At 52.1% G+C, this 12,424-nt stretch overlaps 1 protein-coding gene across 1 annotated transcript in view; it reads left to right on the top strand.

Annotated features, from left to right (window-relative positions):
• Positions 1-10,702: 10,702 nt before the first annotated feature.
• Positions 10,703-12,424, top strand: part of TMEM63C (transmembrane protein 63C) — a 33,372-nt gene continuing 31,650 nt past the window's right edge. Inside the window, exons 1-3 of the mRNA XM_057733160.1 lie at positions 10,703-10,861; positions 11,408-11,487; positions 11,901-11,982. Of these exons, the coding sequence (XP_057589143.1) occupies positions 10,712-10,861; positions 11,408-11,487; positions 11,901-11,982 (312 nt within the window). The 5' untranslated portion in view covers positions 10,703-10,711. The remainder of the gene's footprint in view (positions 10,862-11,407; positions 11,488-11,900; positions 11,983-12,424) is intronic.

The raw sequence follows: 12,424 nt of genomic DNA on the forward strand, positions 1-12,424 counted from the left end.
CAGAGAATTACATGCTCACAAAATCACCAAAAGGGGTAGAATCTGAGTCTTTAAAACAGAGTGGAACTGACCCACTAGACAAACCGCTCCTCAGCCACAGCCAGGATGGCACTACTGGAGCCATGAACTCACGTCCTCTCACCTGCAGGCCAGGACCAGGGAGCCTCTGCAGCCTGCACCACAGTTTCCTCTTGCCCCCACCTCCCTGGGCTTCGATCTGCTGCAGAGAACTCCTTCTCTTCCTCAACATTGCTTGTCAGCAGAGCACAGCCAGAGCAGCAGGAAGATGGCCACTGCCCTGCTTCTGCCTTACAAATCTAACTCCAGTGCATCTAATCGATGGAACCTGATCTGTATTCAGAACGCCGGCTGCAAGGGAGTGTTGTAAATATAGTTTTCAGCTTTCCAGCTTCTGCAGTATAGGAAGGCACACTAGAAAGAGGTGGGAATGGATCCCGAAGGCCATCGACCGTATCCAACAGGCAATCGGTTAGGTTTGTTAACCCACATGATGCATTAAGAGACTTGGCACAGTGTCTGGCACATAGAACTCATTCAATAGATGTTATCTGGCTTTCTTATTATTGGGCCAGGGGTATCAGTGAGCCCTGCCCGCAGAGCCCTGGCAGAGAGAAGCAGCGGCAGAAGTGAGCTGCAGGGCCTGGTGCTGTCCGTGGTGCTGAGCGCCCTTCTGATTTTAGCGGGAGTGATGGCAAAATGCAACCCCAACCCACTCATCCCATGCCAGGGCTGGCTACAGGGGCGATTGAGGGGACTATTTAGGGGCTTCTGAAGGAAGGCTGACCTCAATCCTAGGAAGAGAATAGCACAGGCAGCAACCCATATTTGGGGTACTTATAGATTATAAAAATGTCTCCATGTATTATCTCCTTTAAGCCATCTTCATACCACCCTGGTATAGGCAGGATGGTCATAATTATATCCATTTTATAAAAGAGAAAACTGAGCAGGAAGAGATTAAGTAGCAGTTAACAAGTAATAGAGCCAGATCTACACGCAGTCTCCTGACCCCAAATCATATGCTGTCTCCACTCTACGCTGTGACGTGAGGAGCAAGACTTGGTAACCAGTGACATGCAGTGAGGAGGCAAAAATGAATGACTCAGGGACTCTCTGCACACTAACCAAGCATGTGCAAATCACCCACATTTTATTTCCTGCCCCAAACGTGGCCCTGGACAAAGGCCCATCTATCTTTCATTGAGGCCTATACATGCTGGTCATTGTGGGGGAACCACAGTGATACAGGCCTTGCCATCAAGGAGCCCACAGATGTGTCAGGGAACTGGCCCCTCTTAAACCAGGAGAAGAGTGCCAGGTGGTGGTAGCCAAGGCAGCTGTGTAAAGAGCGTGGGGACAAGGTGCAGACCGGACTGCTCATTGGAGGAAGGCTCTGAGCTGGACCCAGGGGCTGAGACCAAAGCTCCAGCAAGGCCAGGAAGAAGCAGCTCAAGCTCAGTCAGGGCGGGAGGAGCAGCCCTGAGAAATGGGGACAGGACAGAGGGCAGGCATGGTGCCCCATGAAGAAGAGGCCAGGCCATTGACCTCTGACATAGGGAGAAATGCAAGAGTTTGGGACTTCAAGAGAAGAGGTGATATGGGCCTCTCTAGATTTCCAGTTTCCACAGACTCGGAATGAGCTGGGAGGGGTAGGGGAGACCTCCTGAGAGAGGAATGTAAGGACAGTCTCATGAGCTGCCCCACAGCGGCACGACTTAAGGGGCACTGAGCTGCCATCCTTCATCCCCAAATCCCCTCATCCTCCCTCCTTATTTAGCGGGGGTCAGAAAACCTTTTGGATCTTCAAGAACTCCTTATCTAGATGCAAATAACCCTAGAAATCTTAAGCTGGTGTTTCTCTTTCTTGGCTGCACATAAAAATTGACTGGACGGGGCTTCCTAGGTGGCGCAGTGGTTAAGAATCCGCCTGCCAATGCAGAGGTCACGGGTTCGATCCCAGCTCCAGGAAGATCCCACATGCCGCGGAGCAACTAAGCCCGTGTGCCCAAAAACAAAAACAAAAAAAAATTGACTGGAGATTCTCATTCCTAAAGTCTGGAGTGGGGCGTGAGTATCTGGGTCTACTAAACACCTTCCAGGTAATTCCAGCGTCCCCCACCTCAGGCTGAGGATCACTGATCCAAGCCCAAAAGTGCTGAATGGGGAGCCAGAAAACCCAAGTTCTGATCCCAAATCTACCGCTTTTCCCAGCTTTAGGCAAATCTCTTCGCCTGCTGGCGAATTATTTTCTTCATGCATAAAGTTGGGCAAACCATCCTTAGCTATGAAGATATGAGGAGACACGGGGGCAGTTTAGAGCAAGGAAGGGCTTACTGACACTTGGGGAAGACTCGTGGCCAGCTGGCATGGTGGGTAGGGAAAGACTAACCAGAACACTCACTGCAGTCACACCCACTTCCGCTGCTCCCTGTCCTCCAGAGTAACTGTCCCCTAGCGGTGAGGTGAGCGTGACCTGAGCCACTGAGCTCTTGTCGTGGAAGGGGTCGGGGTGGGGGCAGGTCTGAGATCAGAGGACATGGAAGGGGATGTGAGGAAAGACCCAGAGAGGAAAGGGTGATGGGAGGGGTGCCCCTGGCCGTGAACGCTGTTTTCTTAAGGTCCAGAACCGTGGGAAATAATCTTTCTTGTTGTTAACAAAAGGTGATGAATTATTGAAGAGGCTGAGAAGGCCAGATGGTTGGGGGTGGGGGCCGGGGCAGGTGCTGTGGCTTTGTGTTCTCTGGGGGGGAAGGCTTGGGGGAGGGGATCAAGGTGGCTCACCCCCCACAGCTGCTTCTCCTAGGATGTAGCTTACAGCTACTGTGACTTGCTTCTCCAAATCAAAATGCGGGCCCTATGGACCAGCTCCTGAGAACTCGTGGGGATGGTGGAGCAGAGTCAGCTCTGGGCAGTGCTGGGAATGCAGGCTGTGTGGCTGTAGGCTATGTCTCTGGGACACCTGGAATCCTGGCTCCAGCCTGGCCCTCGGAGACCTTCCACCAAAACCCCAGCCCAGAGAAGGGAAGGTACCCGCCCAAGGCCACACAGGTGGTCTAGAGCCCAGCTCTCCCGGGATCCCTCATTCCACAGTAGCTTCCATTGCACCACCCTGAGAGGCTGGGAAAATCCCTGGACTAGGGCTTGAGCGAGGTCATCCCCTCCTTCTGACCCCTGCCCAGCACTGCCAGCCCAGCAGAGGCGCAGAGGGTCTAGGAGGTATCAGAGCAGAGGGTTATGAACTGTGCGGGTTCAAAGGCTAGCTCTGCCACTTACCAACACCGTGACCTTGGGCAAGTTATTTAACCTCTCTGAGCCTTAATTTTCCTTTTCATCTAGGGGAGATTCTAGTACCCTAGGGTACTTCTGCGGGTTAAATGAGCTAGTACTTCAATAAGAAATATTTTCCTATGATAAGTGCTTGACACGTGTTAGCTATTAATAAGATTGGCCCCTTCTAGGGCTTCCTGGACCACCTAAGCTCTGGGATTTGGGCTCCCCCCACAGAGGACTTGGCCTTGAGATGGCCAGCTCACCTCGAAGGAAAAGTGGGGAGCAAAGTGCTGGCCTGGCTACTTATCGGACAGCAGTAGCTGAAACCAGGCCAGGTCCGGAAGCCTGGAAGTGAGTGATGGGCCAGAGGAGTGATAAAGATAAAGTCAGTTCTTTTCAAAGCCTTTGCCCAGTTGCTGAGGAAAACTGCCTGGGCCTAGGACTGCTGAGCCTCCAGCTTGTGCCACGGGAGACTAGGATGGGGCAAAAGTGGGAGGGGAGGAAGGCCGCACACTTCCCTATCAGATAAGATGCGCAACTGAGGGGACCTGAGAATCTTGACTCACCAACCAGCCTTAACGCCATCTCTCACTGTCCCTCCTTGGCCCAAAAAGCAAGGCTGACATGCTTTTCAAGTACAGGAAGAGCAGAAGCAGCACCCCCATAGGCTGCAGTTTGAGGATACAGTATTGTAAAGTCCTTCCAATACTCTGCATCTCTCCTTTGGCCTGTTCCAGAGCAGAGCAGGGGAAAGGAGACTAGGAATGGTTCAGTCTGGGCCCCTCACTGCCATCTCACACATAAGCTAATGACAATGATGACAGTGCTGGCTAATATTGAGCACATATATTTCCAAGCACCACGTGAAGGGCTTAATGTGGATTATCTTATTTCATCTTCACAATAATCCTGAGAGGCAGTGCTGTTACTATCCCTGCTTGCCAGATTTGGAAACTGAGGCTCAGAGAGCTGAAATCACCGTCCATGGTCACACAGCTAGCAAGGGTAGATCTGGGACTAAAGCCGAGACAGTCTGGCTCCAGAGAGCCTGCTTTTCCCTGATGCTCTGAACAGCATCCCTGTGCTCTGCTGTGAAGTTTATGCCCAAAGAGAGAAGTTCCTTGATGCCCCCTGCACCAGGCAGGTTGGTGTCCCTGCTGTGTTCCCTTTGTACCCTTGGAATGTCAAGTTTTATTATTTCTAGGGTTTATACTCTGGTCTCCAGATAGCTTCCTGTCCTCTTCTTCACACACAAAAGCTAGCTCTACCTCCAGAGAGCTTTCCTTCTAGAAAGAAGGGAGAAGCAAGGTCCCAGCATGGTTTAGGGGTGAGGAGGAAAGTTTGGATACTGCTCTGGGTTTCCATAGCAACGCAACAGCCTCCCTCATTACTTCCTTTCCTTGCTGCTGAGAAAGCTGAGGAGGGTGGTGTGGTGGGGGTGAGGCTCTCTTCTCTCTTTTCCTTCCTCACCTCCCCTTCAGGCTGGGCAGTCAAGTGAGCCGAAAGCCTGCACCTGATCCAACAGTGCTGGCTGGACCCCAAGCTTAGAGGCTGGAACCTTGTAGCTAGAGTCCTGGGCAGAACGGCAGCCTGGGCCAGGCCTCTCTACAGCATTCCTCTCCCCAGGCCCCAAAGGCTGTGAACTCCCTAAAGAGGACCTCATGTTTGTACTTCCAGGGTCTACACAGGGCCTGGCAAGAGTAGATATCAATGAATGCTTAGTGAATAAATGAATGAACAGATGAAAGAACAAACCAGTGATCCATCCTACCCTAGAGCCACAAGTATTCATTTTCACTTTCCCAACCCTCCATGCTCTGCCTCCGCTCTGGGTCTTTGCTAATACGGTTCCCTCTGCCCACGCCTCCCCACTGGGCTGATTCTGACACCTTACATCTCAGCTTGGAGGTCACTTTCCCACAAGGCTTCTGTGACTACTTGATGGTGGCCCTCTCTGTGGCCTCCGGGAGATGGGAGCGTAGAGGCTGGAGAGCAGAGGCACGTGCCTCATATGCTCGTGTGTCTTCCCAGTGAGCCTGGGAGCCTCATGCAGGTGGGAACCATGTCTGCCAGGCCCCTAGAACCTGGCGTGATGCCTGGCTCGTAGTAAGTACTCAGCCCTTCTTCGTGGAAGGTAGGAAAGGAAGGGGGGCATGGAGTGTTCTTTTGGAATAAGAAAGAATGAGGGAGTGGGAGTTGAGGAGTGAAAAGAGCAGCATCCAGGACTCAGACCTTCTTAGAGCCAGATGGAAGCCAGAGCTCTTCACAGCCCAGGACCCCTCCCCTGCCTTACGCATAGTATTAACAAAATAATAGCAACAGTCCCAAGTCCTTGTGCTTGTACAGCAGCTCACCAAGCTCTTTCACATCCTTGGCCTGGTTCCAGTCCCCAGACAGCCTTGAGAGGAGCTTATAAATTGTCCCCCTCATTTTAAAGGTGCAGGGCAACTGGCTAGCCACATGCCCAAAGATGAACTTAGACCCTTACCTCACACCATATGCAAAAATGAACTCAAGATGGATCATCGACTTCAATGTAAGAGCTAAAACTATCAAGATTTTTAGAAACATCAAAGAAAATCTTTAAGACTTTGGATTAGGCAAAGATTTCTTAGATATAATACCAAAAGCATGGTCCATAAAAGAAAATTTGATAAATTGGACTTTGTCAAAATTCATAACTTTGGTGCTTCAACAGACACCACGAAGAAGATGAAAGCAAGAGACTGCAAAAATCTATTTGCAAAACACACATGTGATAAAGGAAGAGCATCCCGAGCTTAGAGAGGAGGAAAGGGGCCTTGAGGGATGATGCCACCAGCAAAGATGACCTGGGTTCCTAAGTCTGGTGAACTCTCCACTGCATTTGTTCTTTTGCAGCAGCCCTGTAGCTGAGCTGGGCCTCCAGGCCTGACTGGGACTCTCGCTGGAGAACTGACTCAGGTAGGAAAATTCTCTCCCAAGGCCTTCAGACTTACTGGATGTGCCTTCCTCCTTTTTCCACCTGCTTTCTCAACAAGGGCTCCTCCGAGTGGCCAGCAGCAGAACTGTAGCTTCCTGCCACAGCTGACCAGAGCCTCGGATGGCTGGGATGCCTGCCCCACCCACCAAGAGACCCCAGGAATGCCATCGCTGCTCCTCTGACTCTCTGGCAGATGGCTTACTGTTAAAATATACTGTGTTCAATGTAAACTATTATAAGCTTACATTTGGCTAAACATGTTAGTGTGTAAATGTGTTAACCAGTGACCTGGGGTAATAAAACTGCGGGCAGCCTAGGCAGAAAGAAAGGGGAGCAGAAAGTAGGACAACTTAGGAAGATGAGCAGGAGGCTCCCTGCTCCTGTTAGATGCTAATCCGGAGGGTGGGGCGGTGTTCTCCTTCCTTTTCCCATGACTAGTCTCACTATGCCCTTTTCCCCTATTTTTGTGAGTTAGCACAGGGAATCCCAGACTCCCAGACCTTTCATCTCCTGTACTCCAGTTCCTTTACTTTTATTCCCTTCTCCAGCCCTAGCATCCAACCCTCCCTAATACCTAGAACCATTCCACTGTGTCCCCTGGAACTCTGCCTACTTTTCATTTTACACATATCTGTGTGACACTTCCTGTGTTCCAGGCATTTTTCTCTATGATTGACAAAACTTAATCCACATATTCCTCTTAACAGCACTGTGAAGTGGGTACTAATTGATAGCACCATCCCCATTTACAGATGAGCAAATGAAGCATGGATAAGGAGCTTGCTGCAGGTTGCTTGGCAAATAGGAGTTGGATTCCTGGGACTGGGATTCAGTGTCAGAGCCCACAGTGCCCATAAACACCCCCAGATCCTCAGCGCATCACCTTTTCCCTGGGGACTGAGACCCAAGACTCCCCAGGACCCCTACCACCCTCTCAGGGAGTGGTTTCTGTTTCTCCCCCAACACCACTGACCTGGGGATAGGAGAGATGTCTTTCTTGCTCTTCTTTGTAACTTTCAGACTATCTTCCTTCCTCCCTGCAAAAGCCCCTGTCTTGGACCCACGAGTGTCAGCCTAGATGTCCTGCTCCCCTTCTTTGTTACAAGCATCTATTCCCCCCGACCCGGATCACACCCCTCCTTCCTGGAAGAGTTCAGTCCCTGCCTCACTGTCATGACACTGCTATTGCTGTTCTCACGCTTGTGGATTTCAGTATCCACATATCCACAGAGACGATCCTTCGAACACTCTAGCCCCTCAGATCTTTGACGCGACTCAGCTGCTCACTCCATGGAAATGCCACAGGCCTTATCACTGCCGATAACTGCAATCCCTTCTTAATCTCCACATCACCCAGATCATTTTCCAACAGCCTGTTCCTGTCTGTTAACTCACACCCTGTAGGAGTCAACAGTTCTTCTACCCACTGACTCTCCAACAGCTTTCACTCTTCTTCGCCCATCTCATGTCTCATCTCTCTCCTTACCTGCCTTGAATTAAATTCTATGGCTAGTCATTAAAATTACTCGCTTGCATACACCTTCAACCCTCTTGTTTCGTTTTCATACTTGCTTGGGAAAACGTCTACCCTGGTTAAAACTATCTGACTCTTTCACACCTATAACCACACAGATGAATACACTTCAGGGGAATGCACAATGAATCTGGCTGCTCTTGTTGGACATTCAAGACCGTGAACCTCTATGGGCTCCTAGAGCTGCCCGTCAGTCCTACCACATTCCCCTAACCCATTCACTCCTCTAGACTTCTAGTTCTGCCTTTTTCCTGTTCTCAAATAGCCCACATCTGCTCATCACCAGCATCACACACTCACCTGAGACCTTGCTCCCTCTTTTACTGAGAAAATAGAAGCTGTAAGGAGAGCACATCCACAGCCTCCACCAGCACTCCTGCTGCCGTGGGTCAGCTGTCTGCCCTCAGCTCTCAGCAGAGGCCAGCTTCTCCCCTTGGGCACTAGTTCCCAACCCCTCCCGCATCCTCACTTTGCTCTGGTGATTCCACATCTCTTGCATCACCGGATTTTTATTTTCTGCTGGATGGTGCCCATCAGCATGCCCTGTGTGGCTGTTTCTCCCTTCCTAAACATTCCACCTCTGGATACTCTTGGAGAGAGTTGTTGATGCCGCTGCCAGATCCTCTCCTATCATTCTCTCTCACAGCTCTTCCTGTCTGGCCACCAATAACCTCCACCTCTCTTCAACTGTGGCTCCTCCTCAGTTCTCCTCTTACTTGACCATATCAGCACAACTGGTCCCTTCCTTCTCCTGGAAGCAATTTTCTTTTTTTTCTTTTTTTAATATTTATTTATTTTATTTCTTGGCTGTGTTGGGTCTTCGTTGCTGTGCGTGGGCTTTCTCTAAATGCGGAGAGCAGGGGCTACTCTTTGTTGCAGTGGCTTCTCTTGTTGCGGAGCACGGGCTCTAGGCATGCTGGCTCAGTAGCTGTGGCTCACGGGCTTAGTTGCTCCAAGGCATGTGGGATCTTTCGGATCTTCCGAGATCAGGAATCGAACCCGTGTCCCCTGCATTGGCAGGCAGATTCTTAACCATTGAGCCATCAGGGAAGTCTTGGAAGCATTTTCTTTACTTGGCTTCCTGGACAGCACCATCTCCTGCTGTTCCTCTGTCCTCACTGCCTGCTCATCTCAGTCTCTTTTTCTGTTTCCTCCTCATCTGACCAACTTGTATATATTAGAGCAGCATCCCAAGACTCAGACCTTGACCCTCACTCTCCACTCACTCCTTCGGTGATCCAGTCCTACACCTTGAACCATCATGTGTCTCCATGCTGGCGACTCCCACGTTGTGTCTCCAGTCTCTCCTCTGAACTGCAGACACATACCCAGCTACCTTCCCAGCATGTCCACAACCCCGTTCCCAGTCCCCCCACTGCCCTGCACTTCCCATCTAGCACTTCCTATCTTTTTCAACCAATAACAGCACCTCCAGTTGCTCAGTCCACAAGCCTTAGTCATCCTGGACTCCTCTCTTTCACATTCCCCATTCAATCTATCAGCAAATCTGGTTGTCTCCACCTTCAAAATATTTCTAAAATCTAACCACTTCTCGCCACCTCACTGCTCCCATCCCGTTTTGGGGCACCAGTATGTCTTGCCTGGATTGCCACAAACTCTTCCCAGCTGACCTCTCTGCTTACACACACCCCTATTTATTCTTAGCACCAGGGTCAAAGTGACCCCTTTAAAACATGAGTCACTTCATGTCACTCTTTTGCCCAGGGACCCCCCCCCCCCCATGCCCTTCATGCTCCTCTGTCCAGCCACAAGGGCCCATTAGCTTTTCCTCTGCTTCAGGTAAGCTTGTGCCTCCACCACCACCACCACTGCCCCTCCTCTCCCCACCCCCCACCTCCCCGATTTTGCTCTGCCTGCAGCACCCTTCCTCCACAGCTGTGTGGTTTGCTCCCTCTCTTTGAGCCTTTGCTCAGACGTCATCCTCTCAGTGAGGCCTTCCCCAATCACCCTCTTTACAATCCTAATCTCACCCCCCACCCCTGCACTGCTTCTCCCCACTAGAATCCCATGAGGAAGAGATTTTTTTGTCTTGTTTGCTGATATACCACCAGCATTAGTCTAGCACAAAGCAGTCGTTCACCAAATATTTGTTGAATGCACAAGCCTACTTTTCTTGAATGGGAGTGAAGAATTTCTAGGGTGTGATGCAGTCTGGAGCTGAAACAAATCATCTTTTAAAATCAGAGCAACCCTGCAGATAAGTCCAAGCAGCTACCGGTCACCTCCAGTTTTTACTCATACTTTCCGCTCTTACCCAGGCCTGAAGAATATGGATGCCCATGACCGTGAGCTCTGCATCTGAGTCTCAGGCTCACTGCATTGGCTCACGTCCCCGAACAGGTGTTGATCACCCTGGTTCAAGTTCTAGGTGAAATAGGGAGTCACTGCTGTGTGCCAGGCACTCGGCATCCTTACCTTACTTAGTCTTAGGAGCTATTGCCTTTCCTGGAAACTAGATCACAGAATCATGAGGTGTTAAAGATGGTCGTTAGTGGCCCTGTCTGCATGGGTGTCCCGTGATGCAGTGGTTCCATCCTCTGAATTGAACATTTCCTCTCTGAGACCTTTGTGAAGTTTGTTCATGTATATACAAGAAAAGCTTCACAAAGGTAGACGTGAGAAGACTGATTGGATGTGCATTTTACAACTCTTTCAGTGAAAGGAGCAAGTGGTACAAAATAAATACTGTCCCAGGGAATCTGGACACTTGGGCCATCTCGGCCCTGGGTTTGAGGAAGCTGGTCTCTTACAGGACAAGGCTGCAGCCATCTCAGTGCTGAGCCTCCTGCCTGCACCCCTCCCAGCTCCCCGGCAGGCTTCTGCATGTTGCATCGTGCTGGGCGGGAGGGGGGAGCCTTGTGTGTGACCTGGAGACCCCTCTGTTCACCAGGGAGTCTCCCAGGATGACTGTCTCTCTGGGCAACCTCCATGTGGTGGAAAAGTCCCGGAACTTAACGGCGGATGACTGCTTCAACTCTCGGAGCACCGTCCTGCAGGGGCAGCCCTTTGGGGGTATCCCCACCGTGCTGTTCCTCAATGTCATCTTGTGGGTGGTGAGTTGTGGGCACTGCGGTGGGCTGACAGAGAGCTCTCACCTGGGGTGGATGGTCCAGCCTTCGCAAGTGATACAAGGGAGCCCAGCCGTCCGTGGACACCAGCCACAGTGGCGGGAACCAGCTGAATGCCAGTCCTGCCCAGGGCGACTCAGGGCGGGTGGGCCTTGGAGAAAAGGAGGCTGTGGGAACAGCGAACCCCCTGATTCCCTTCCTTGCACCCTTGTCCAAAGGTCTGCCTGGCCAGTGCCTTGAGCCTCCCTTCTGTCCCCTTGATGATTTCTTCAAGGAGTGTTCTTGTGCCTTGTTCTACCCATGACCCTTCACCTTCATTCAGCCAACTCTGAGCATCCACCCTGCCTGGATGCTGCTGGGTACTGGGAATCTAGAGTTGCAAAAGGCGTGACCCCTACCCTGAAAGAGCTGGCCACCTGAGGGGAAGCCCTGGGGCCCTCAGGGACAGTCTTCCCCGTGGGAGTGTGGGGTCAGTCGGGGGGAAGGCATCCATGAGCTCTCTTGCCCCTGGTTGCCTTTCCTGGCCTATAGGTCATCGTCTTGGTTTACTCCTTCCTCCGGAAAGCCGCGTGGGACTACGGGCGCCTGGCTCTGCTGATACACAATGACAGGTGAGGAGAGGCTGGGCGTCGGGAGTGAGCTGCTTGCTTCCTCGGGGGATGTGCTGTCGTGACCAGGGCCCGGCTCTGACCAGGGCCCAAACTGCAACAGGTGTCTCGTCGGTAGATGGCATCTCATTACCACCCCTGGCCCTGCGCTGGCCCTGCCTGCGTTAAGGTGACTTGGAGAGCAGCCACCTCTGGGCACGCGGCCACTGTTTTCTCATATCTCAGCCTTTCTGGATCTCATGACTCCCAAGATGCACTGGGCACCTGTCTGTGCCCAGAGCTGTGTGCTCAGCAAACCAGCCGAGGTGTGTCTGCTCCTGGGCAGGAGGTGACCACAGCCCTCAGCTCAGGGAGCAAGGCAGGCACCTGAGACCTTTCTCCTTCTCCTCCTCCCCGCCCCCTTCCCTGGCCGGCAGCCTGACCTCGCTGATCTATGGGGAGCAGAGTGAGAAGACGTCCCCCTCGGATATTTCCTTAGAGATGGAGCACAGGGACAAGGTGCGTGCTGGGGTGGGCCTGGGCCCGGTGAGGGCGGGGCGGGGGTCCTGGCTCTGGGCAGGCGGCCCGGGCATGTGCAGGAAGGAGCGGGCTCGTCAGCAGGGGCTTTACAATCAGCCGCCCCAACCACTGCTAGCCGTGTGACCTTGGACACACGCCGCAGCCTTGCCAAGCCTCTCTCCCCGTCGGAAATATGGAGATATTGACGCTACCTGCCTCCTAGCGTGCCAAGAAAGTGGCTGCGGTGAGTGCAGAAGAGAAAGGGAGCAAGGCAGACCCTCCAGAGCGATGAAGTGGAGCTAAAGTGCTCTAGAAGGCGCAGACCCTCCCCATCTCTCTCCCAGGCAATGTCATCCACACTCATGACTTCCGTTGCCGCCCCTACAGGGATCCCTCCTAAGTTCCTATCTCCAGCTAAACCTTCCTCTGGGCTCCAGCCCCA

Source organism: Hippopotamus amphibius, chromosome 4 (assembly GCF_030028045.1).
Source record: "Hippopotamus amphibius kiboko isolate mHipAmp2 chromosome 4, mHipAmp2.hap2, whole genome shotgun sequence".
Taxonomy (NCBI): domain Eukaryota; kingdom Metazoa; phylum Chordata; class Mammalia; order Artiodactyla; family Hippopotamidae; genus Hippopotamus; species Hippopotamus amphibius.